The 26845-nt window shown below is 42.9% G+C and overlaps 1 protein-coding gene across 1 annotated transcript in view; it reads right to left on the bottom strand.

The window, feature by feature from the left end:
- The window catches only part of FER1L6 (fer-1 like family member 6), a 135070-nt gene that overhangs the window by 18348 nt on the left and 89877 nt on the right, over positions 1-26845 (bottom strand). Inside the window, exons 28-36 of the mRNA XM_019974110.2 lie at positions 25764-25886; positions 22721-22760; positions 21063-21175; positions 19915-20046; positions 18867-18992; positions 13251-13378; positions 8589-8759; positions 5433-5593; positions 2968-3110 (exon numbers count right to left, since the gene is read on the bottom strand). Of these exons, the coding sequence (XP_019829669.2) occupies positions 2968-3110; positions 5433-5593; positions 8589-8759; positions 13251-13378; positions 18867-18992; positions 19915-20046; positions 21063-21175; positions 22721-22760; positions 25764-25886 (1137 nt within the window). The remainder of the gene's footprint in view (positions 1-2967; positions 3111-5432; positions 5594-8588; positions 8760-13250; positions 13379-18866; positions 18993-19914; positions 20047-21062; positions 21176-22720; positions 22761-25763; positions 25887-26845) is intronic.

Raw genomic sequence — 26845 nt, forward strand, 5'->3', positions numbered from 1 at the left:
AATTACATGAACAGAGGATCTTGGTGTGCTACAGTCCGTGGGGTCGCAAAGAGTCAGACATGACTGAGACACTAACACTTTCACTTTACTAGGAACAGTTATTAGGTAAATATAATATAATATAATATAATAATATTATCCATACTGTATTTAGAATATTTGTTGACAAAGACAGAACTTACATTTTTATTAAAAATTGGAGCATATATCAAGAGAAGGGCAAACCTTATTGAGCACCTACTATGTGGTAGATGCAGCCCTGTGCAATTGAAAGCATTGTCTCATTAATTCCTCCAATATCTCCACTAGGTAGAAATTCCTACTTGGCAGATGAGAAATGTCTTGCATGTATTTACACAGGCAATATATAGCAGGGCCTGGATTCAAATCTTATCTGCTGACTCTATAGAGACCTGGCTTTTCTTACCAACCCCTAAGGATAACAGAGATTCTACTATCTGTCAGAAGTACCATGCTTTATTGCCTCCAAAGTATCTTCACACCCACTAGGTCCACCAATGCTTACCCCTAGCCATAAGAAAGTAAGGTTCAGAGAAACCAAAGAAATTATCCAAAGTCCTGTGGCTAATTAGTGATAGAACAGGACCTTCCATCCATTGCTCTGGACTCCATACACCAAAATTTACCCTGTTTCAAGGGATCTGAAAGTCCAGGTGGGAAGAAGGGCCAGTGGATTCTACGTTCAGCTCTGTTGTATGTACTCTAAGTGCTCTGTCAGCTCAGGCAAGAAGGTGAGTGATCAGCAAAGGCTGGGATGGTCAGGGAAGGTTTTATATGAAGTAAGTGGGGCTGTCAACAGAGGGGGGAGGATTCGTAGGATTTGGGTGAAGGAGGAGCTTTGGCTAGGGGGACAAAAGGAGGATTTCCAGAGGAAGGGACAATGTAAGCAAAGAGCTAGCATTTGGGAAGTGATGAACCAATTCTGGGCTTCCCTGATAGCTCGGTTGGTAAAGAATCCACCTGCAATGCTGGAGACCCCAGTTCGATTCCTGGGTCGGGAAGATACTCTGGAGAAGGGATAGGCTACCCACTCCAATTCAATGAAGGATTATATTCCTAGGGTCCCAAAAGAGACATTATGTGCTCAGTCGCTCAGTTGTGTCTGACTCTTCACAGCCCCTTGGACTGTAGCCCACCAGGCTCCTCTGTCCATGGACTTTTCCAGGCAACAGACATTAATGTTCATCTTTAACCAAGAAGCCACATCTGACAGGCAAAATGAGGGCTGCTGCTGCTGCTGCTCAGTCGCTTCAGTCGTGTCCAACTCTGTGCGACCCCAGAGACAGCAGCCCACCAGGCTCCCCCGTCCCTAGGATTCTCCAGGCAAGAACACTGGAGTGGGTTGCCATTTCCTTCTCCAATGCATGAAAGTGAAAAGTGAAAGTGAAGTCACTCAGTCATGTCCAACTCCTAGCAACCCCATGGACTGCAGCCCACCAGGCTCCTCTGTCCATGGGATTTTCCAGGCAAGAGTACTGGAGTGGGGTGCCATTGCCTTCTCTGAAAATGAGGGATACCAGTAACCAAAAGATTTCAAAGATCTTGGAGTAAATCTTAAGAAATAACCATAAGCTTCTACATTTGATAAAAGTGTATTCTTTTCAGACACCCATACACATGCAATCCCTAGGTTTATATTCCACCATGCCTGAGATAACAGTGTGGGTCTTCCTGCCCCATTATAGTCAAGCTCACTTGCTTTGCCCAGACTACACAGTGAGTGAATTCAGAGCTGGGACAGAACTAGGGACTCAAGCTGTCTGGGTTAAATCCCAGCTCTGTGTTGTGCTGTTCTTAGTTGCTCAGTCATGACCAACTCTTTGGAACTCCATGGACTGTAGCCCGCCAAGCTCCTCTGTCCAATGGGATTCTCCAAGCAAGAATACTGGAGTGGGTTGCCATGCCCTCCTCAAGGGGATCTTCCCAACCCAGGGATTGAACCTAGGTCTCATGCACTGTAGGTGGATTCCTTACCATCTGATCCGCCAGGGAAGCCCAAGAACACTGGAGTGGTAGCTTATCCCTTCTCCAGGGGATCTTCCCAACCCAGGAATTAAACGGGGGTCTCCTGCATTGCAGGCAGATTGTTTACCAGCTGAGTAACTTTGTGCAAGTTACTTAAACTCTCCTAACCACAATTTCTTAAAAGTAAGGATCATAATAATTTCATCATGAGGCAATATTAAGAAATAAGGCTTAGGTGACCCCTACACCTCTGTTTGTCTAGGAAAACCTTGGCGTGGGCCCTTTGTAGCAGCTTAATTGTTAATAATGACCTCTTTTACTCTCAAAATGGCCATAATATGGATAAATATATCCTTGGTTATCCTAACTGAGTGATATTATTTCCATAAGGAGTCTAGGACATTAAAAGTTTCTTAATAAAGTTTTCTTTTCCCTTCCAACTCATAACCCAGATCTCTAGTCATCTTCCACACAGCTTGTTTTTGCTAATTCTTCACGGTAAGCTTCCATCTATTGCCCCTCTGGGAAAACTACTGGGATGTGTGGTTACTGATAGATTTTGGACAAGTTCTTGGGTACATCAAATGGGTTTTGAACTTTCTTAAATGTCAATATTCTTCTGAAAGAATTTGATTACTCAAATCATAAAAAGGAAAGAGCAATAAATCCAACTCTGATTTTAGGGCAGAGTTTCTCAATCTTAACATTCACTTGGGGCTGAATAATTCTTTGTTGTGAGGGGCTGCCCAGTACAAAATAGGATGTTCAGCAGCATCTCTGGCCTCTTCCCACTAGAAGCCAGTAGCACCCTCACCCACTTGAGACAACCCAAAATACTGATATTTCAGACACTGCTAAATGTCCAGGCTAGGAGGGAGAAAAACTGTCCCTAGTTGGGAGCCATTACTATATGGCACAAACAAGATTAACTTTTAGGGCAAAAGTCTCATTTGTTGGGGATGAACATTTCTTGGCCACTACCTGCTCCATTCCGGGCTTATCCTTGTGGTACAGTGGCCGTGTTTCTATGTGCTCAGGAACCAGCCTACACCCAACCTCTGGAATATTCTCCCAAGAGTGTAAAACCCTGAGGGCCAAGTGCTCATACGACTCCACCGTCTCATCTGCATGAAAGAGAGAAAAATACAGAGACTTGTCAGATGCGTGTTCCTGTAAGGGGACATTGATGAACTGTCAGATACATTTTCAAACACTCCCTGAAAGTGTTTGAAAGGTTTATTTAAACATACAAGTAGAGAGAAAATATACAGGTAGAGAGAAGAGATAGCAAAAAAGAAATAGGACAAATAAAATGGAAAGAGGTGGGAGTAGAGTGGTGGGAGGGGAAGGAGAGTGGAAGTTGAGAGAGTGAATCTATCTATGAAACAGAAATAGACTCACAGACGTAAAGATCAGACTTGTGATCTTGCCAAGTGATCTTCCCCCTTGCCAAGGGGGAGGGGGCTAAGGGGGATGGACTGGGAGTTTGGGTTTGGTAGATGCAAGCCATTATGTTTAGAATAGGTCCTACTGTATAGCACAAGGGACTATAGCCAATCTTCCAGGATAAATTATAATGAAAAAGAATTTTTAAAATATATATATACGTGTATAACTGAGGAAAGACTTTGCTGTATAGCAGAGACCTGGCTTTTCTTACCAACTTTGCTATATAGCAGAGACTGGCACAATGCTGTAAATCGACTATACATCAATTTAAAAAATTAATTAAGAAAAAAAGTTAAGAGATTGGGAAATGAGACGGGTTGACCAGAGGACTCAGCACAGTCAGGGTCTTGGGAGTACAGGACTCCCTTCACCCCTTGAATCAGACTCCTTCAGTCTATGACTTACAAACTTGGCTTCAAGGGATAAGAGAGGGTACTTTTTCTGGAGACATAAAGCTATTTGCTAACACTATAGTGGGAGAGGGCCCGGGGGATCAGAGTGGTCCTAAACAAGGTGGTGAAATAGACATAACATGTGCTTATTGACGTCTTATGACTCTTCTCATTATTGCTTGAGATCTCTCACTCCTACCAGCACCTACTCAGGGAAAACATTCTCTGATCTATCACTTTATTTTTAAAAAAGGTAATTCATGATAAAAACTATTGGTAGAAAAAATACTTGCCAAATAAGACAAAAATTGTTGAAAGAATAAAATCTTCTTGACAAACCTTAGAATGGCCAAATTTGACATAGGAAAAGTTGAACCTGGTTTAACCAAAGAAATAAAAGGCTACCAAGAGAATCTTCCAACAACAATAATTATAGTCAGTAAAAGTCGATAGGGATGAACAAGTAATCGATGAATTAAATCTTTGTCATAAAGTTTAATCAGTCAAGAACTTATCTTGATGAACATAATTTCAGGTTTTTGGTGGGCAAATAAATTGTTTAATCATGAAATGTAGAACAGTGACCAAGGGACTAAATTGGCTTAATAGAGTCTATTGTGAAAAAGTATTTTTCTCACTGAAATTCATCTATATCGTTAATATACTAGACATCAATAACTCTGCATGAGGAAAACCTCTTAGAATTTCTTGGGACCAAAACAACAAGATAAAAAGAAATCTTGGCATTAAAGTGGTGGGATCGACAGAGTGTCGGAACACCCTGTAGCGTGTACGTAATTGGGCTTTTGCATCAGAAGCACTGCACCATATATGGGTAATCTTTAAGCATCAAATGGATAGGTGTGATAGTACAGGAATTGTTTTTTATCCTTAAAGGGGATTTTTTTTCTCATCCTAAATTTATGAAAGGCTTTCTGGAGTCCTCCTGATATGTTCTATGTTGCTCATATGGAAAAATCTATTTCTTGGTGTTGGAAAAGGAGAGTTGTTGGTGTAACACTTATGGGGATAATTTGAGTTGTGTCCAAGTATTTATTCTATATAATATTCATTTTAAGGTATTGTCTATCTTCTGACACAACAATTCTGCTTCTATGATATGTACTGTAGACTCATCAGAAATATGCAAAAATATGTGTAAGGAGGTTCATGGAAGCATTAAGTGACACCATAAAAATGGACACAATGGAAATGTCACAGCCATAAAATAGAAGATTATCGAAGATAGTTTCAAAGAACAGAGGAGAATTGTCATAATCTATTGGAAGTAGAAAAGGCAGAGTACAAAACTATATATATATATATGGCATATTAATGTACCATATATATAGCATATTTAAAATTATGTAAAAATGTGGCATATTGCATGCGCACACACACACCCACACACACTGTGAAGAAATATACCACCATGCACCATCATTATCTCTGAATTTGGGGATTACAAGTGATCTTCATCCTCCTCAGTACTTTTCCATGCATTAACTTTATAGTAGATGACCATTGCCTTCAGTCATCAACACCACTGAAAGCAGGCTTTTCAAAAGAAGAACCACTTCAGCAGGATACACTGTGGGGAGTTACCCGTGTCCTCCTTGGTAAAGGTTGTTTTTCCAGAAAAGACCTGGTTTCCTATCTGTATTTCCCCAGGGCGGAAGTAGGGGCCATCCAGCTTGTTGTCTTTGCAGAGCTTGGTGAGGATTTCGGTAGGTTTGGATGTGTCTCGCCAGGCATTGTATCCTTCTCTGAAAAGTGGACAAAGGACATAGGGTGAGGTCCGGGCTGCCTCAGGAGCCGCCCCCCAGGATGTCTGTGAAAGGACCACCTCAGTATGACCTGTGTGGTGTCCTTTAGCTTTAACTTGACATGCCACATGCTTGGGGCTAGCGGTTTTGTTTTTGTTTGTTTTCTCTCTTTTCTAGTCAATACCTCTGCATATGTGTGCTTGTATGAAAGGCAGAACTTCGGAATAGCTTGACAGAACATTTCTTTTAAGGTAGTTTCATATACATTTTTTAAAAACAAATGCATCCTTTAAAAAGCTGAAGTGAAGTTCACATAACAAAATTGGCTATTTTAAAGTTGACCAATTTGGTGGGATTTAGTATAATGGCAACCCACTCCAGTGTTCTTGCCTGGAGAATCCCAAGGGACGGGGGAGCCTGGTGGGCTGCCACCCATGGGGTTGCACAGAGTTGGACACGACTGAAGCGACTTAGCAGCAGCAGCAGTGTATTCATAATGTTGTGCAACCAGTACCTCTATCCAGTGCCAAAAAAAATTTTTTTTCATCACCACAAAAGAAAACTCGCTACCCCTTAAGCAGCTACTCCTCATTCCCTGTGCCCAGGCTAGCCTCTGGTAATCAGCAGTGTGCTCTATGTCTCTATGGATTTCTCTGCAGGTAGTTTTGGTTAGTTTGTCCTGTCACTAGCAGGATAGCTATTTGGCTGCTACTTCCAAGAAGAAAGCCAAGCTCATTCTTCTAGTTTCTCTGCATCTTTCCTCTCTTCTTCTCCTTTTCCAAAATCATACTGTAGACTCACATCCCAGGCAGGAAGTCTTGAGGTGCCATTTCTCTAATCAGTCATTTCTTAGTGGTGAGTTTACAGATCTTTCCAACCCCTTCCTTCCTTAAAAACAAGCTATTTGGTTAAAAAAAAAATCATTAACTTGTAATGAGACGCTCCCTAGGAACCATGACTGAGATAAGCTTGGATTTCTCTGCTCCCTGGGATGCGGGATTCATCAGAATTTAATCCATTTAAACACTGAAAGAAACAAAACACGGCTGTAAAACAGCTTTCCTACCTTGGTTCAGAAATATGAAGATCCTGAAGAAGATTCCAAGCCAGGCCCATACATAGACCTTCCCAGAAATAGGTGTTCTTGTCTATTTTTAAGACCTCAGTGAACAACTTACCTAACTAAACTATTTTGATACCTGGTAATTCCACTGTCAGGAAATTCTTTTGAACAAAAGATACACCACGTTTACATGTGGTCTCCTTTACTGACTTCACAGTGCACACAGCTAATCATTCTCTGAATGCTACCCTCTCAGGTACTTGAGAATGATATAAATACCCCAGAAGGCTTCTCCATTCACTGAAGTCCCCAGACTGAAATGGCATGCTCGGTTCAGAGAAGAACAGGCCAGCAGTAGAGACTTGTCTGAAAATCATTCCATGGAGGAAATAGATGTTTTGGACTATGTTAATGAGAGTGTAAATTGGTCCACCCCTTCTGGAGAGACATCTGGATGTTACTATTAAAAGTTTTTAAAGTGTGCATTCCTTTCAATGGAATAAATCCATGTCGATGGATGAACACTGAATGAATTATCAGAAAGGTTTGCAATGGCTTTTGTATGGTAATGCTCAAAGCAGCAATATTTCTAATAGAATAAGGAAGAAAAATGTAAATGCCCTGAAATTCAAGAAGGGAAACTGGTTATATAATTGTACAATAAATTTATATAAGGGAATACCAGAGAGCTGTTAAAATAATGATTTTGAAGAATATTTAATATCATAGAATGCTTATGATATAACGTATAAATGCAACAAGAAGCTTAGGAAATTGTATGGTTAGTATGAGTCCAATTCTGGGAGGAAATAACGTAGAAAAAGAGCTTCCTTGATGTCTCAACAGGTAAAGAACCTGCTCTCAAGGCAGGAGACAGGATACACAGGTTCGATCTCTGGGTTGGGAAGATACCCTGGAGGAGGAGGGCATGGCAACCCACTCCAGTATTCTTGCCTGGAGAATCCCATGGACTCAGGAGCCTGGTGGGCTACAGCCCAAAGGGTCGGAAAGAGTCAGACACAACTGAGCAACTATACATACATGCAGCATAGAAAAAATACTGAAAGGAAATACATACACACTCTTTAATGTAAGTTTTATCTATGAGTGAAATAATTTGAGCATAATTTTGTACTTCCTGTATTTCCTAAATTTTCTACAAGGAATATATATTACTTTATATTCAAAAATATTTCTAAAATTACACCATGGAAGCCTAATGGATGTTTTTATATTTTCCTTTTTTTAATATATTCTCATAGCTGATATTTATAAGAATTTTCTCTTAAGATATCAAATAAGCCATACTTAAAAAAAGAGTAAATTCTGGGAGTTGGTGATGGACAGGGAGGCCGGGTGTGCTGCGGTTCATGGGGTCACAAAGAGTCGGACATGACCAAGCAACTGAACTGAACTGAACTGAAAAAAGAAATCTAGTATACATTCTAAAATTAAGCAGAGCTCAAAAACCTTTTTAAAGAGAGACTTGGACCCACTTCTCCCTCATGTGTAAGATGGGAATAACATCTCAATGGGTTTTGAGGAGAACTGAATTAGATATACCATATGAAGTACATGGTATATTTTAAGTACTTGTGAGTGTTGGTTGTAATTAACTAGGATATTGGCATTTGTATTATGTTAGTCATTCTTCTAGCATCATTCCCCACTGAGAACTCAGTCCACCAGGACCAGCTAATCAACTGAACAAATACAACTCTTGACTTGAAGAATCTGCCCTGGGTTCCAAATCAATATTGCCTCCCCAGCCCCAAATAGCTTCAGGTGCAATGAGCAGTTTCCATGTCAGCAGTGAGCCCTGCTGACATGGAGCCCATCTGAGATATTAAAACTGAGTCTTAGGTGGTCTTCCCAGTGCCTGGGCTGCAGCCTCAGGGCACCAACAGTGACTCCACAGGAAGAGGAACTTACATCTCATACTGACTCTGCAAGCCACAGATGGCTCGGTGCTTGCTGTAGAAGCGGTTCTCCAGGTCAATCCTGGTCTCACCAATGAGGTCATCCGTCCCAATCAAGTCATGGTCGTAGATCAGCACAGAGAGCAAGGACTCCTTTGGGAACGTAGCCTGGATCTCAAATGACCTGCCGTCCAAGCAGAGGCTTTAGGAATCAACAGCATTTGGTGCTGCAGAGAACTTTTTCCTGTTTCACTTTTAGCTCACCTACAGTCCATTGTTGCTGTTCACTCACTAAGTCATGTCCAGCTCTTTGTGACTCCATGGACTGCAGCACGCCAGGTTCCCCTGTCCCTCACTATCTCCTGGAGCCTGCTCAAACTCATATCCATTGAGTGGGTGATGCTATCCAACCATCTCATCCTCTGCTGCCCCCTTCTCCTCCTGCCTTCAATCTTTCCCAGCATCAGGGTCTTTTCCAATGCGTTGGCTCTTTGCACCAAGTGGTTAAGTATAGGCCTACGGTCCGTAGGAACTCACTAAACACTGAGAAACCCAATTACTACTTAACGGATATTTATGTAGTTTAATTTTTCATTGAGATGCAAACAATTTCCAATCCTTTTGTCAATTTCCAGTAGCCAATCATCTACTCTCTCATGGGTCACATCTTATAGTCTCAACTAGGGTGACAGCAAGAGGAAGAGCAAAGTCCTTAGATTTTGGTCTCAAACAGGACTGATTTCTAATCTTGATTTTGAATCAGCTACTTCCTGGTTGTAAAACATTGGGAAAGTTATTTCAACTCTTTTGGGCTCTTTACATGTACACGAGGATAAATAATACGTCTTCTTTATAATATAGCATAGTGGTTAAATGGGATCTTGTTTATACAAAACACAGATTTTACTTCCAGGCATTCAACTGGTGCCCAATAAACTGCCATTTCCTCTCCCCTCCATTGTGGATTCATCAGGGAATATCAGCTGCGTTTATTTGAGATGAAAATCCTATTGCCAATGGAAAACCATTAAAACATAGACGTGCAGGACTGGGATGTGTCTATACAAGATTCTGAGCCCCTTGTGAACAGAGAGACTTGCCCTCCTCATCTCTGCATTGTTGGAGCCTGTACTTCAGCTGCAGAAAGCAGACACAATAAATGTTTCTTTGAATTGTGCAGGATCTCAGAAATCATCATATCCAATCTCTTCCTTTTACAGCTAAGGAAACTGAAGTCCAGAGAACACAGGGGACTGGCCTAAGATCACAGATCATGTCAAACTAAGATAAGTATCAGTTTCCTTCTAATTCCATGCTCCCTCCACAATTCCACCCTAATGCAGTGTTGAGAGGAATAGGCATGATGTCAGATTTCCTGTAACAATGTGTTATCTGTTCTACTGAGCATTAGAGAAGGTGATTAAGAATTAAACTGGGAATGTAGGCCTGCATTTTAGGCAAATGTGTTCTTAAAACACCAATGTTTCTCCAGCTGTTCCTGACTCTGCTCTGGGACAACACGGGGAGGGCTGGTCTGGGAGCAAGGGACAGAGAGGAGGCAGGGAGGAGAGGAGACTAGAGGGCCCATTATTTCCCCAGTTGTCCTCAGGCCTGTCTGGGCTGTGGCCTTCAAGGTCAGGCCCACTTAACCCGACTCTCACTCTCCAGAGTGGTAGGGAGAGCAATCACAGCATAGCCCAGAGCCAATTAACCCTCCCCAGAGAGAAAAATGCAGAGATGCTGGACAGCTCCTTGCCTGTAACTGACTGAGGCAGCCCTAGCAGGCCAGGAATACAGCTGTGCAGAAAATGAGTTCATTTCTTCCACCTGAAGTCATAGTATTACCTCCCTGGGTTTCCAAGATTTGTATTTAAAGCTGTAATGGATATTCTAGAGGCATCTCACCAGAAAGCCCCCAGCCACCTCTGAGCTTGGCCATCACCAAGCTGCTGCCACCAAGGAAAGACTTATTAAGTGTTTAACTGCCCCTGGCAACCATGACAGAGGACAGAGGGCTCAAATGCTCTGATCCGTCTTTCAGGATGGTGTGCTGTGTGCTCACTGGTTCACCTCTCCTGAATTTTCATTAGTGCTGTCCTTAGGAAAACCACCAAAAGCAGCTTGCCATGACTGGATCTCCAGTCACTCAGGGGGAAAATTAGACTTATACGAACTTGGGTGTCAATGTGATATGACCTCTGGATACAACGTTGGTGTGAGAAAAGAGAATGCATCACGAAATGGGTAAAACCTGAGTCTTATAGAAACATTCAGTACTGTGAACCTTTGGAGAAAAGATGTCCCATTGTTTCTTTGTCCAATTATTACTTCTTTTTTGATTCATTTGTTCATTTGACATTTATGAGACATCATAATATGTGTCATGTGTATCAGGCACTGTGGTTACTAAGAAAATGAGGAACCTCCAACTCTTCAGATGTGTACACCCTCAGGATAATGGGGTTCCCTGAAATCCCACTGAAAAATTACCGAAGGATTGTTTCCCCATTGTACATTCATTCGTTTATTCTATAATTCTGCAGATACTCAAAGAGCATCTGCTCTGTGCTATGCCCTGTCTGAGGCACTAGGGTTACAGCAAGGTACAGGGTACAGGGTACTTGATCAAGTCCCCATTGGAATGGAGCTCACATTCTAGTGGGGAGATGGGAAACAACCATAAACACACGATAAACACACCAATTCATGCTAGAGGTTATGAAGAAAACTAAGGCAGGTCTGGGCCAGGGCATCAGGGGAGAAGCCTGTGACATCCTCTTATAAAGGTCTCAAAGAGGGGTCCCCAGACCCCAGTCCAGGCACAAGAGCCCTCCATGGCCCCTGCTAGAATTTTTCAAGACTGAGCCAGCAGTATCTTTCCCTGAGTAACAGTTAAATACACATCCACAAAGCATCCACACCTGGAAGGCTCCTGGAAGAGGCTCTGAAGTGCCAGAGGCAGGAAGGAATATCCCAGCAGCTTCTCCTTTGTTTACCATGGTCATAAGTGGAGGTTATAAAACCAGTCTAATTCATGGCATTATGGAGAGAGCAGCTCATAAAAAGTGACTACAAAGCGCTTGGCAAAAAGAAGTGCTGGTTACATAAACGGCAGATAATGATAAAAGTCATCTCCGATCAGGGAAGCAAGGGTACATTTCTCTAGCACATCCTTTTAATCATTCTCTTTAATCGGAACAAGCAAGATTGTTTATTGTCTTATTTCCTGGGGAGCAATAACATGTACAGGAGGCCTGGCATGCTGCAGTTCACGGGGTCGCAAAGAGTCGTACACAACTGAGCGACTGAACTGAACTGAATCACATGTAAGAGGCTGGTTCTGATCAAATGTCAGAAGTTCCAAAGCGACCACAATTGTGTAAATGAATTTAAATGAGGTGGATAGAGATTTCATCCCATGGTCCTTGGGACTCTGGGAAAAAAGGAATTAGATATACTTAAGATGTGTACATTGCTAAAATGATTATCAAGGTGGAGAGGAAGGAAGCTAATGCATTTTGAGTAGCTACTACGCAATGTCATAGACAATGCTGGGTGCTTATCATACTTAATCTTCTGAAGGCGTATGAGGGTCAAGTGTCACTGTTATTGCTACAGATCAGAGAGGTTAAGCCATCTGCATGATGTGGCAAAGTGAAACCCAGGTGTGCTTGACTCCAGAGTTAATGGCAGTCAGGCTCACAAACACAACCCTTTTAGAAGATAAATGGGGTGATAAGGTTGCTGAAGGGCTTCCCTGGTGGCTAAGCCAGTAAAGAATCCACCTGCAATGTGGGAGACCTGGGTTCGATCCATGGGTTGGGAAGATCCCCTGGAGAAAGCAAAGGATACTCACTCCAGTATTCTGGGGGAGGGTTGCTGAGAACTGGAGAATCCCTGGCTCACCTAAAATATGCAAATGCAATGTCTTGTAAACACTTTGCAGGAACACTGGGGGTGCAATTCAACGTTTTGCCTGCAGTGTGCTACATGCTACATCACTTCAGTCCTGTCCGACTCTTTGCAACCCTATGGACCATAGCTCACCAGGCTCCTCTGTCCATGGGATTCTCCAGGTAAGAATACTGGGGTGGGTTGCCTTGCCCTCCTCCAGAGGATCTTCCCAACCTAGGGATTGAACCCACGTCTCTGACATGTATCTCACTTGTAGGCAGGTTCTTTACCACTAGTGCCACCTGGGAAGCCCTAAGGAACTGAAAAATGATACGAAGCAAAAATCCCTTTGGTAACAGATGAAGACTAAACATCTGGCTCCTTCTCTTCTACTTATGAGTGGTGTGAACTAGAACAAATTTCTAAACCTCTCTGGGCCTCAATTATCTGGTCTGTAAAAATGGACTCTCTCCAAGGCAGGAGGGGGAACCTTATGACTGTTCAAGGGGCCTCTTACATTTGAGATCTGGGAAAATCATTATTGGAAAACCATGGGCATGAAGATCATGCACAACCAAACTGCTAAAGAGACCAAGGAAAGAATCCGGCCCTTCCCCATGAATATTGACTTGATTGGCTGTTATCATGAGCAGGAGCCAGCATTTAATCTGCACTGTGTACTCAGACCCATACAGCTCTACACACCAACCTCCTCCTCAAAGAAACACCACAGGAGCAAACACAGAGAGGACAGTGCAGTGAGACTCAGATGGCCACTGACCTTCCAAATACTGGGTTCAGCTGTTTAGGGATGTATTTGTCCCGGTCTTTGATTTCAGTTTTGCCAAGCTTGATCACAATGTAGGGATCCGATTTGCCATCTGGATCAGCTGGACTAAGATTAAATGCCTGGAGAAGAGGGAGGAAAAAAAAAATCCTTCAGTCCAGTGGTTCTCAACACTGGGCACAGGGACCATCTGGTAATTTTAAAGAATACTGATGCCTGAATTCTATCCTAAAGAATTGATGCTTTTGAACTGTGGTGTTGGAGAAGACTCTTGAGAGTCCCTTGGACTGCAAGGAGATCCAACCAGTTCATCCTAAAGGAAATCAGTCCTGAATATTCATTGGAAGGACTGATGCTGAAGCTGAAACTCCAATACTTTGGCCACCTGATGTGAAGAACTGACTCATTTGAAAAGACTCTGATGCTGGAAAAGATTGAGGGCAGGAGGAGAAGGGGACAACAGAAGATGAGATGATTGGATGGCATCACCGACTCAATGGACACGAATTTGAGTAAACTCCAGGAGTTGGTGATGGACAGGGAGGCCTGGCGTGCTGCAGTCCATGGGGTCGCAAAGAGTCGGACATGACTAAGTGACTGAACTGAACTGAACTGAGTTCTATCCCCAGGTATTTAATTGTTCCTGGACTTTGTGATTTTTTTAGACGCTTCCTAGATGATTCAGCCAAGTTTAAAAACCACTGTTCTAGCCTTTCCACTTGGCTGTTAAAAGTTACCAGCTTTGCTCAAGTCCTGCTTTCTCTGGAGTTGTCTCCCCAGTGGGAAGCACTGGTTGGGACAGAGTAAAGAGGAACCTGCTGGACGAGGAGGCAAAAGGCATGAATCTGAGTTCCAGTTCTAAGTAGTCATGTGATCTTGGACAAAACAAGTCATCTTTTTGAGATTCATCTGTAATATTATGGGCTACACATAAAAGCTTCTCCTAAAACCAGTTGGCTTTGAAATGCATGAGCCCATCAGTCTTGCATTGAGTGCTGGTCAGCTAAGTAACAACCCATTTCCATCAGGGAGGACCAGGGTAGGGAGATGGTGAGGAAAGATATGGAAAAGATGGAGAAAGTGCAGAGTTGAGAGCTGGATAAGAAACAGTCTTATTTTTAGAACTCTATCCTACAGACACAAAGCTATATTTTCAAGGTTGTTCATTAGAATATCGTTTAATAACTAAAAATTGTGAACAACTTACATGTCAATTACTTTGGAAGAAACAATTCAAAATTGGCCCTTTCCCATTTACTCTCATCACATCGCCAAATTAATTTTTGTTGAAGTATAGTTGATTACATCACCAATTTTAATTCTTTATGTGGCAGTTATCTCTAACATTTATCTTGCTTATTTATCTGTCTGTGGTTATTTTTATACCCTCCTAATCCTCATATCATCTCCAACTAGTTATTATCTCCATGAGAGCAAGAGAGTACTATCTGTCTTGTTCATTACATTATCTCCAGGTCTTAAGATAGGGTCTTCCCAATTTTGATGAGTGAATGAATGAATGGATACTATGTTAATTCAGTAAAACACTAGGTGGTTACTAAGAGGAATGAAAAAGACCTGTATGAAGCGATCTAGAAAAATGTCCAAGATACATTACTAACGAAAGAAAGAAAATAGAAGATCAACATGTAATGCATGAAGTGGGACTCCATTAAAATATATATCTGGATGTAGTTGTAGACAAGTGTAAATAGAGATGTGTTTGCATAAAAAGAGTATATATACATAAGAAGGGTAAGCTATTTCTGGGGATGGAATTGCAGAATTGAGGGGATTTGATTTCTTTCTCCATGCAACTTTTAAGTAGTGTAATTTTTTACTTCTTTGGTATTTTTATCAAATTAAGAGATTTCAAGATTTCAATTATTTAGTTAATTAAATCAGTGTGAGAAAGCAAACCACACATAATCACTGTTACTAGAAATGTCAAGGAAAAACATTGGCCATCCACAGTCTATCCTAAACCCTAAAACTCAGGGCTGATATTCTCTGACTCTTCATTTGTTCAAGACCAACCTGTGTTCAAGTTTCAGTCCCAGTCCTCCTTCCTTCATGCTGTTTCCTGAGCAGGAACCTGATCTGCATTCTAGAGGGTGCTGCTGCTGCTGCTGCTGCTGCTAAGTCGCTTCAGTCATATCCGACTCTGTGCGACCCCATAAACGGCAGCCCACCAGGCTCCCCCATCCCTGGGATTCTCCAGGCAAGAACACTGGAGTGGGTTGCCATTTCCTTCTCCAATGCATGAAAGTGAAAAGTGAAAGTGAAGTCGCTCAGTCGTGTCTGACTCTAGCAACCCCATGGACTGCAGCCTACCAGGCTCCTCCGTCCATGGGATTTTCCAGGCAAAAGTACTGGAGTGGGGTGCCATTGCCTATTCTAGAGGGTATCTGTATATAAATATAGATATATGCATACACATATACACGTACATATGTATAAATATAAAAGTGTGCTGCAGGTATTTGCTAAATGAATACACAAATCATAATCCTTCTCTAGTCTCTCCTTCCTCCTATACAGATCCTATGTTCTATTTGATTCATGAAAAAGATGGCAGGGTTTTCTGTAGGGAGGAAAAATAGGTGTGGGCAATAAGGTTTGAAAATGCTGTTAAAGAATCAAGCTGTTAAATCAGTTTCTTTGCTTCTGGAATTCTCAGAGCATTCAGCATGCTAATGAACTTTATGTATCTCAGGGGTTGGACAAGGGAAAGAATTATTATACTCACAACATTTCCTCAAATTTATTTGAACACATGGTCTATTTCCTGAGGAATGCACATTAATTATCTCTCCCAAGACATGAGTGACCTCTTGAACAAAATTTTGAGATTTATCTAAATTCTCCTGTGGCTGAGTGTTTAATATAGACCACTGGCATTGCCAGTAACACTTTACAAGTACTTCTCATCTTTCCAACTAGATTGTGACTTCCTTGAAGGCAAGGACTGTTTTGGTTTTTTTTCCCATCACAACATCCTTAGTGATTAGAACATGCCTTGCACGTGGTGGTCATGGTGATGATGGCATTGCTACTAATAATGAGGGGAGCATGAGAACTGCATGCTGGAAAGGGGACATTTCATTCTACCTTAGCATTAAAGAATAATTCATCTTTGTTTTATGTTTCATTTCAGTTTCTTAAAAATATTTTATGCAATGTAATCAAAAAGTTAATATGCAATAATATGGCTATAAATCAACTTCAAGGTCAAAATACAAATACATGAACCATGAAAGTCGAGCACATGGTCACTTTGATCAAGCAGCAAATTTGGCCCCAAGCTTCCTGGCAATCGGGCTAAGAAGTTTCACAATGAAAGATCAGTGCCCTCACTGTCAGAAAGGAAGCCTAGGGCAGATAATAGTTTTCTTGGGAATGTACTGGAAATGAAACGTCTGACTGCAGCAGAGCAGAGGCATAGCTGGGTGGGAGCGGGAGGCTTGAGCAGCAGCGGCTGCCCTGTTCTGCCCTGGCTCTTTTCACTGGCTGGCTTGCCTGGGAGCTGCCTGCTTCAGTGCTGCTTGGTTCTCTGCTCAGCTAGCAGCCAACCACAGAGAGCAAACAGAGCTACACACAGTGGTCCTGGCAGCTTGGGAATATTTTCGCTGAGTGAAAAGCCAGCAAATGTCCGTGTTACCAAGCAAACTCTATTGTTCTTTAGTCGCTAAGTCACATCCAACTCTAAGTCACATCCATGGACTGCAACCCACCAGGCTCCTCTGTCTGTGGGATTTCCCAGGCAAGAATACTGGAGTAGGTTGCCATTTCCTTCTCCAGGGGATTTTCCCAACCCATGGATTGAACCCGCATCATCTGCATTGCAGGTAGATCTTTTACCTGTTGAGCCGTTAGGGAAGCCCAACCAAACTTTATACCCCTTATTAAGAACTGCATTATGTTTTCTCAAAATTCCTGTGTCAAAGCTGTAACCCCCGATGTGGTTGTATTTGGAGACAGGGCTTTTACGGAGCTAATTAAGGTTAAACGAGGTCCCAAGCCAGGCTTCAGCAATACGTGAACCGTGAACTTCCAGATGTTCAAGCTGGTTTTAAAAAAGGCAGAGGAACCAGAGATCAAATTGCCAACATCCACTGGATCATCAAAAAAGCAAGAGAGTTCCAGAAAAACATCTATTTCTGCTTTATTGACTATGCCAAAGCCTTTGACTGTGTGGATCACAATAAACTGTGGAAAATTCTGAAAGACATGGGAATACCAGACCACCTGACCTGCCTCTTGAGAAATTTGTATGCAGGTCAGGAAGCAACAGTTAGAACTGGACATGGAACAACAGACTGGTTCCAAATAGGAACAGGAGTACGTCAAGGCTGTATATTGTCGCCCTGCTTATTTAACTTATATGCAGAGTACATCATGAGAAACGCTGGACTGGAAAAAGAACAAGCTGGAATCAAGATTGCTGGGAGAAATATCAATACCCTCAGATATGCAGATGACACCACCCTTATGGCAGAAAGTGAAGAGGAACTAAAAAGCCTCTTGATGAAAGTGAAAGACGAGAGTGAAAAAGTTGGCTTAGAGCTCAACATTCAGAAAATGAAGATCATGGCATCTGGTCCCATCACTTCATGGGAAATAGATGGGGAAACAGTGTCAGACTTTATTTTTTGGGGCTCCAAAATCACTGCAGATGGTGACTGCAGCCATGAAATTAAAAGACACTTACTCCTTGGAAGGAAAGTTATGACCAACCTAGATAGCATATTCAAAAGCAGAGACATTACTTTGCCAACAAAGGTTTGTCTAGTCAAGGCTATGGTTTTTCCAGTGGTCATGTGAAGAAAGCTGAACGCCAAAGAATTGATGCTTTTGAACTGTGGTATTGGAGAAGACTCTTGAGAGTCCCTTGGACTGCAAGGAGATCCAACCAGTCCATTCTGAAGGAGATCAGCCCTGGGATTTCTTTGGAGGGAATGATGCTAAAGCTGAAACTCCAGTACTTTGGCCACCTCATGCGAAGAGTTGACTCATTGGAAAAGACTCTGATGCTGGGAGGGATTGAGGGCAGGAGGAAAAGGGGACGACAGAGGATGAGATGGCTGGATGGCATCACTGACTCGATGGATGTGAATCTGAGTGAACTCCGGGAGTTGGTGATGGACAGGGAGGCCTGGCATGCTGCGGTTCATGGGGTCGCAAAGAGTCAGACACAACTGAGCGACTGAACTGAACTGAACTAAGGGTGATGTCCTAAACTGATAGAACCAGTGACCTTACAAGAAGAGGAAGACAACATATCTCCTCTCCTCTTTCTGTCTCTCTCCTTCTCTGTGTGTGTGTGTCTCTTTCTCCCTCACAAACACATACACACACACACACACACACACACACACACAACATACACACAAAGGAAAGGCTTGTGAGGACACAGCCAGAGGGTAGCTATCTACAAGCCAGGAAGATGCATCTCACCAGAAACCAGCTCTGGTGGCACCTTGATCATGGACCTCCAGCTTCCAGAACTGGAGAAAAGGAACGCTGTTTATGTCACCCAGTCTATAATACTTTGTTGTGGCAGCTCTTGGTGATTCCGACAACCCCTCAGGGTAAATGAGGATGGCTCACCGCAACAATGTACACCCTGATCAGGACTTTGATGGGGTGGTTTGGTGGAATCCCTTGCTGGATTCTCAGCTGCCCACTGTCCTCGATGCTGGAATCCTCCAGGCTTTTGTAGATGCAGAAGGAGCCCTGGAACCACAAAGCACCACCCGTTGAAACAAGATGATGATATGCTCCACTGAAAACCGTATAGGGAATAGCTCTGGGAAGCAACCACAGCTTGGGACCCAACAGGACCTGAGGCAGCCCTACCCTTGCCCCTGGGTGTCCTTGGGCAGTTCATATAATCTGCCTGCAATCTGTACTTCTTCATGGTACCTCAGTGAATCAGTGTTGGTACAGCAACACCCTCCTCAGTGGGCTGTTACATGAGAAACATGAATAGGAGCATCAGATGGGATCCTGAGTGCCTTGTACATGTGAGGTGCTGAGCTAGCATCTTCTCCCATTATCTCATTCCATTCTGACTGCAGTATTTCTATTTTTAGATGCTGCAATCAAGGCTCAGGAAGGTCAAGTACTGCTCAAGATCATGAAGCTGGATGGTATCACAATGAGGATTTAAAATTCAGATTGGCAAGCTGCAATGCCCATGTGATTTCCAACACGTCTCTTTCATATAAAGGGCCCAGGTGTGCAGTAGGTTCATAGCAAGTGTCACCTATTACTTTGTGAGGCTGACACCATAAGTCTGCCAGATGAAGGGCTTGTGTTGTTTGATCAGTTTAATCATTCAGCTGGTAGGTTTGTGTCAATCAAATGTTTGGGAGGCCAGGGGTGGGGAAAGAAGAGTAAAACTCAGTGATCTTTTTAGGTAATGACTCTGGTTCCTCATGTTCCACAGATTGAGCTCCAATCTACTTTACTGGCCACAAATCAAATACTTTAAAAGACGAGGGCTTGGTCTTGTGGAATTCTAGAAAGGGAGGGTCTTGCATAGAGATCAAGGATTTTCCTTACCCACATTGCACACCACCGTCCCACAGAATTAAGTCATATCTGATATTTACAGACAGGAGAGCCAAATAAAAGAGTTAACTTTGGAACCTGCCTTAAACTTTCCTACGACTCGGTCTCCATCGAGGCCTTGGTCATCTTCCATAGACTTGCCTCTGAGCAGGTCAAAGGTTTTCACCCAGTCTTCAAAATTGTTGAATTCACTCTCGAGATCCCCATCATATATCTTTAGGAAGAAGGGAGGAGAGAGTGCTTAGAGGAAGGAAAGCCCAGGATTGATTTAATGAAAAAATGCCAAGATTCCCCAAAACCAGTCTTCCTATACAACTCTTGGGAAAGTATAAGAGGGAGTATTAATTTATCTTTAGCAAAATAAGAAATATGGTTGACTTGACATTCCTAGAACTAGCTACCACTTTGAAATGTATAAAACATTTCTGATAAACTTTCAAATTCTAAGAAGCATAGCTAAACCAAAGTTTTTAAAAAATGTAATATATAAGTATAAATGTGGCTAACCTTTTTATAGCTAATTGATGTCACTGATTGTCAGATACAGACTGACATACTTTGAGGATATTCAAATTAAAAACTGTTCATTAAACATTAAATTCTTAATGTATATAAAGTGATGGAATATTTGCTTTTATTATAATGCATATAGCTGTGAATTTTCCAAGTAGAAAAGTACACGTATATTTTAGAAATGGAAAATTGAGTTTTTGGTTTAGTAATATAATTAGATCACTTCTTCAAATTTCCCATCAAAATAACTTAGCTAAATTCAGTATCTAGGGACATAATTTTCATACTCCCAATTTTTGTATCCGTCAATTTGCCTCTAGCTAACAACCTCTGGCTAATATTAGGATTGGTCTATGGAGCTGACTTTAGTAAGAGCTAAAACTCTTGCTATTTCGAGTCTGTGCACATCTGCATGATGATGTCAAGCCCCAAGAAGTGATCCCAGGGGAACTCACACACTAAATTACGTTGCTGCATCCAGGCTAGCCAATAGAAAGTATGCCCCTTCTCAATATGGGCATGCAGAAAATGGAAAAAGAACAAGCTCTACTGTCTTGGCTTGCATTCTTGTCAGTTTGTTGCTTTGAATCAGTGATGATAACAAAGACAAAGCAAGTTAGTTCAGACAAAGGCATTCTGAAGTTGACTGAAGGACTAAAAGAACCCCCTTCTGAGTTTCCCGCCCTAACCATGGCCAAGATGGCTGTGTCCACACACCTGCAAGACGGCCAGGTTGGGAATTTCATCTTCTTTGGGTTTCTTCTTCAGTATTTTGTCTTTCTTCTTCTTCGGGCTGTCTATATTTACCACTACCTCATCTGGTTTTGCCTCTGTGGATATTTAGTGGAAATGATTAGACTTCTTATGGCTGTTTAGATGAGAAGAGACAAGGTCAAGCTCCCTCTTTTCCTTTGCTCTGGCATGTGTCATGACCCTTCTTTTAAAAAAGGAATAGAGAGACTCCCCTGGTGGCCCAGTGGTTAAACAGGGGGCACAGGTTCCATCCCTGGTTGGAGAACTAAGATTTCCCCATGTTCTATGGCACAGCAAAAAAAGAAGAAATTATAACATTTCATAGTAGGATTTCTGCCCTGAGTCCTACAGACCATGCACTGCAGGAGCAGAGGAGATTCCACTCAAGGAGCAGGGCAATGTCAGCAGATGCCTGGGGCTAGCAACGTGCAGGCCTTCCTGCGATATGTGAGAACTCTTTATACTAGGCACAGAGACAGTGAGTAATTTGCCCAGTCACCCAGCTAGTAAAGAACAGACCCAGGATAAAGTGACACTAAAGCTTGAGATCCATTCCCCCTCAGATCTCTAGGATCTTGAGAACTGTCTAGTTCAACAACCTCAGTCTTGGGACTTCTCTGGTGGTCCAGTGTCTAAGACTGCTCTCCAGTGCGGGCGGCTTGGGTTTGATCCCTGGTTGGGGAACTAGATCCTGTACGCTACAACTTAAAAAAATAGCCCACATGCCAGAACGAAGCCCAAAGATCCTGCATGCTGCAACTAAGACCTGGTGCAGCCTAATAAATAAATAAAGATCATAAATATTAAAAAAATATCTTCAAACTCAAATAGGTTAATAGTCTTAAACAAAGTCACAAATGTACTTTGAGAGATTATTTGGTAATTTTTTAGGAGCAGGTTCTGGAGAAAAACCACCTGAGACAGACTTCTAGCTCTGATATTTTCTAGCCAGATAAACTTCCGCAAGTTACACAACCTCTTTGTACTTCGGTTTTACTATCTGCAAACCAAGATACTACTGTTTATGTCCTGGGGTTGGTCTTAGAATTAAATATGCTAACAGGAGTGGCCTGAGGAACTGAACTTGACTCTGGTCTTCTTACTTTTGTGTTACCTGAAACAGCACTTGGTGTTCCCCTTGTTTTAAGCCAAGACCTACTGCTGGCTTACATCAAGTTTGAGGTCATTTCAAATCCCAGGGCTCTTTCGTTTGAGCTTCTGCCAAACCGGCTCTATCCAATCCTTGTCAACCGAGTTTTGGAACCTAAATCCAGGTCACCTGTATTAAAGTTTACCATGTTGGTTTCGGCCTGCCATCCCAGTTTGTTCCTATTTTTACTCTGCTGTTTCTACATTAATACTTTAGGGTAGAGATTTGAGTCAGTGGGTCGACTTCAGTACTGAAGTGAGCTCGGGAGACCTGGGCTCCTGGGATCTGGTTCCTGTCCAGCTCAAATCAGCTACACAATCTCTTTAAGGTGCTGTCATCTTCCTAGGATTATTTCCTCACTTGGGAAATGAGGGCGTTGGGTTCCAAGGTTGCTCTCGTGGCTCCTGTTTTATCATTTTCTCACTCAAATGGCTTTATGCTGCATTTACAAGTCCCCAGAACAGCCACTCACCTGTGTTGCCTTTTTGTTCCTTGGAATTGCTCTCCTTTTCCTTTGAGAAAAGAGGGAAACAAGATGATGACACTCTCACATCTCATTTATTAACCCAGGTTGCTAACAGTTCTCATTGAATTACCTCAGCCCTCAGCATTTTAAAAGAATATGCAAACAGTCCTTGCTGCTGCTGCTAAGTCGCTTCAGTCGTGTCCGACTCTGTGCGACCCCAGAGATAGCAGCCCACCAGGCTCCCTCGTCCCTGGGATTCTCCAGGCAAGAACACTGGAGTGGGTTGCCATTTCCTTCTCCAATGCATGAAAGTGAAAAGTGAAAGGGAAGTCGCTCAGTCATGTCCGACTCTTAGCGACCCCATGGACTGCAGCCCACCAGGCTCCTCTGTCCATGGGATTTTCCAGGCAAGAGTACTAGAGTGGGTTGCCACTGCCTTCTCTGAAACAGTCCTTGGTAGCTCCCAAAGGAAGCCTTGCTGTAAAGGCCTAGGACTAAAGTGTAGGGATATGCCCTGCCTTAGAGAAGAGGTGCCCACACATCCAGGACCAGGGCCACCAAGCTTGTCGACGTCCTTGTCCTCTAGGTGCAGTCTCCTCTCAGCCGCTGGAAAAGCAACCCCTCTCCCTGCTGTTCCTCCACATCCCTGGAGCATCATCCCGATTTGCATCTGTGAGTATCCCCGCTGACTTTTTGGGCTGCTGGGTTTGTGCTGGAATTGTGGAGCTTAACAGAGAAAGAGGAAAGGGCTGCACACTCACCCAAAGTGCTAGTGCCCACTCCAGCAGAGGAGGGAGCTTAGAGACAGGGACTAACACTTGGTTGTTTATTTATTTAACTGTATATCAATATTCATGGATAGTCCTAGATGGAGAAACTATGGTCCATGTGTCTTTTTGAGTTAAGTTGTTCTTAAGGTATATGTCCCATAGTGGGACTTCTATGCAGTTTGCAGTTCTGGACCCTGATCATAAGGTAGTTGTATGCTTAGTTTTTTTAAGGACCCTCCATACCATTGCAACACTATTTACAATAGCCAGGACATGGCTAACTGTCCATCGACAGATGAATGGAGAGAGAAGACATGGTACATATATACAACGGGATATTAGTCATAAAAAGGAATGAAATTGAGTCAGTTGAAGTGATGTAGATGAACCTAGAATCTGTCATACAGAGTGAAGTAAGTCAGAAAGAGAAAAAAAAATCATATATTAATGTATATATATGGGGTTCCCTGGTGGCTCAGATGGTAAAGAATCCACCTGCAATGCAGGAGATATGGGTTCCACCACTGGATTAGGAAGATCTCCGGGAGAAGGGAATAACTACCGACTCCAGTGTTCTGGCCTAGAGATTTCCATGGGCTGTATAATCCAAGGGGTTGCAAAGAGTTAAACACGACATAGTCCAAGGGGTTGCAAAGAGTTAAACACGACTATATATATATATATATATGAGTCTTCCCTGGTGGCTCAGATGGTAAAGTGTCTGCCTGCAATGCGGGAGACCCGGGTTTGATCCCTGGGTTGGGAAGATCTCCTGGAGAAGCAAACAGCAACCCACTCCAGTACTCTTGCCTGGAGAATCCCATGGATGGAGGAGCCTGGTAGGCTACAGTCCATGGGGTCGCAAAGAGTCGGACATGACTGGGGGACTTCACTTCACTTCACTTCACTTCATATATATATATAAGACTTCTCTGCAGGCTCAGCAGTAAAGAGCCCGCCTGCCAATGCAGGACATGCAGCTTTGGTCCCTGGGTCAGGAAGATCCCCTGAAGAAGGAAATGGCAACCCACTCCAGTATTCTTGCCTGGGAAAGCCCGTGGACAGAGGTGTCTGGTGGGCTACAGTCCATAAGGTCGCAAGAGTCGGACATAACTTAGTGACAAAACAACATCAACCCATACAAATGGAATCTAGAAAAATGGTACTGATGAACCTATTTGCAGGGCAGGGATACAGGCTCAGACATAGAAAATGGACTTGTAGACACAGTGCAGGAAGTTGTGGGGGGACAAACTGAGAGAGTAACATTAACATATGTACACTAGCAGGAAGCTGCTGCGTTACACAGGGAGCTCAGCTGGCTGCTTTGTGATAACCTACACACAAAGGGTGAGAGTGGGAGGGAGGTTCAGGAGGGAGGGAATATATGTATACATATAGCTGATTAAGCAAGTTTGAGCAAGCTCCAGGAGATGGTGAAGGACAGGGAAGCCTGGTGTGCTGCAGTCCATGGGGCTGCAAAGAGCTGGATGTGACTGAGCGACTGAATGACAGCAACATAGCTGATTGACGTTGTTGTATAGCAGAAACTAATACGAAGTTTAAAGCAATTATACTCTAATAAAAAAAAGTGGGAAAAAAAGAAATACAGTCTTTCCAAATAAAGAACAGAAGAGTTCCTATTCAATAGAATATGATAATAACATCAGAATTTCCTTTCCATTTTTACTCAAGGATGAGAAGTCTTACCGAACTCAGCCACTGAGCTTTTCCCTAAATCTCCAGACCCACTCCCCACTGGTTTTCTGACTTTATAACTCAATTCCTTTCTTGTTCCAGGAGCATGAGGATCTGTTGATTATTGCCATTTGCTAAGGCCAAGACCCCAGCCTTTATTTTGATAGTTTCCCCTTTGAACTTAGAATTCAGCTGGAGAACACTTGAACTTGGGTGTCTCCCAGGTGAACCTGAAGCCCCCTTCACTGATGCCCACCTGCCTAGAGACCTCATTTCTCCTGGCTGGACCTCCCTGAGGTGGGCAGATTCTCTGGATGCCGAGATAGACATCACATCCTGCCAGCATTTACAGCAGAGCCTGTGTCCTAGGGCCAGCTCCAGCCAGACAGTAAGGAGTTTGCAGTTCTGGACCCTGGTCCTTGCAGGCTTGTACCCTTCAGCAGTTAATGGAACCACACCCAGGTAGAGCCTACCTAGAGTGGAACCATAAAGAGGGACTAATGCAGCATTTTAGAGGGGGTGGTAAAGGGTGTTGTGTGTTTATCAAGGCACGTGACTGTCACAGCCAAGAAAGAACCTACCTTCTGCGCTTTCTTCAGGGAGGCATAATATTTTGACCACCAGTCAATGACATTTTCAGCCGATTCATCAGCTATGGTCCTCTTTCTCCTTTTAGTAGACCTCCGGGAAGGTTTCCTGGAGTCCTGTCAAGGAATGAGGGATGGATTATTAGTTTGGCGGCAAGAATCTGCGTGTTGGTGGCTGAGCAGTTTACTAAGGAAGAGGATACATGGGTACCCTCAGGAGATGGGTGGAGGCGTTGGCAGGTTTTGTTATTACAGCTCCCCATTCTCCTTAATAAATAAAAGTTTAATAATGTGTCATCCATTCATTTGGCATTTATTGAGTAGTTATGACATATATATCATGGTTGATATGGGAATCTAAGGGTTAGACACAATCCCCACCTTTGAGAAGTTTTGACTTGAGTGGAAGAGACAAGCAATCTATATGATACAACGTGGTATAGTAGAAAGTGAATGAACTTCTAAACACAATATAAACAAAAATAGAAATTTTGTGATTCTCGGTCTCCTCAGCTAGGAACAATGATACCTGCTTGCCAGGGTCCAGCCCCGGCTGATCCAGGGAGTTCGAAGAGGGCACGGCGTCGGCAAGGATCAGGATACAATAGCTTCAATTAGATATTAATTAGAGGTATAAAGAGTAATGGAATGAGGATAGCTCAGTAGGAAAATTCAGTGGAGAAAAGAGGCTGAGTAGCTTGGTTTACGCGGGAGACCAATAAAACTTCAAGACAAGAAGTTTGCACCACTTATGTAGGCCGCAGGCATCCTTCCGTTCTCCCGAAGGAGAGGAGACACTGAGGCCTCCCCAGTCGGATCTTAGAAGCCCAGGCATAATTAGTAAGCATGGCGGGTTCCGTGCTCCAGATGGAGACTCAGCTAGAATTTGAGAGGGAGAGAGGCATGGAGAGACCAGTCTTTCAAGGAACTGATCCCAATTCTTTATTTCCCGTGGTCTACTTTTATACACTGAGATGTTATGCAAAAGTCACGCGGGGTCAGCAGTCCTGACTTTTATCAAAGTCAGGTGCTTCATACAAATGTATACAGAGGTCTTAGGGGTGTTACATCATCTT

Source organism: Bos indicus, chromosome 14, assembly GCF_029378745.1.
Source record: "Bos indicus isolate NIAB-ARS_2022 breed Sahiwal x Tharparkar chromosome 14, NIAB-ARS_B.indTharparkar_mat_pri_1.0, whole genome shotgun sequence".
Classification (NCBI taxonomy): Eukaryota; Metazoa; Chordata; class Mammalia; order Artiodactyla; family Bovidae; genus Bos; species Bos indicus.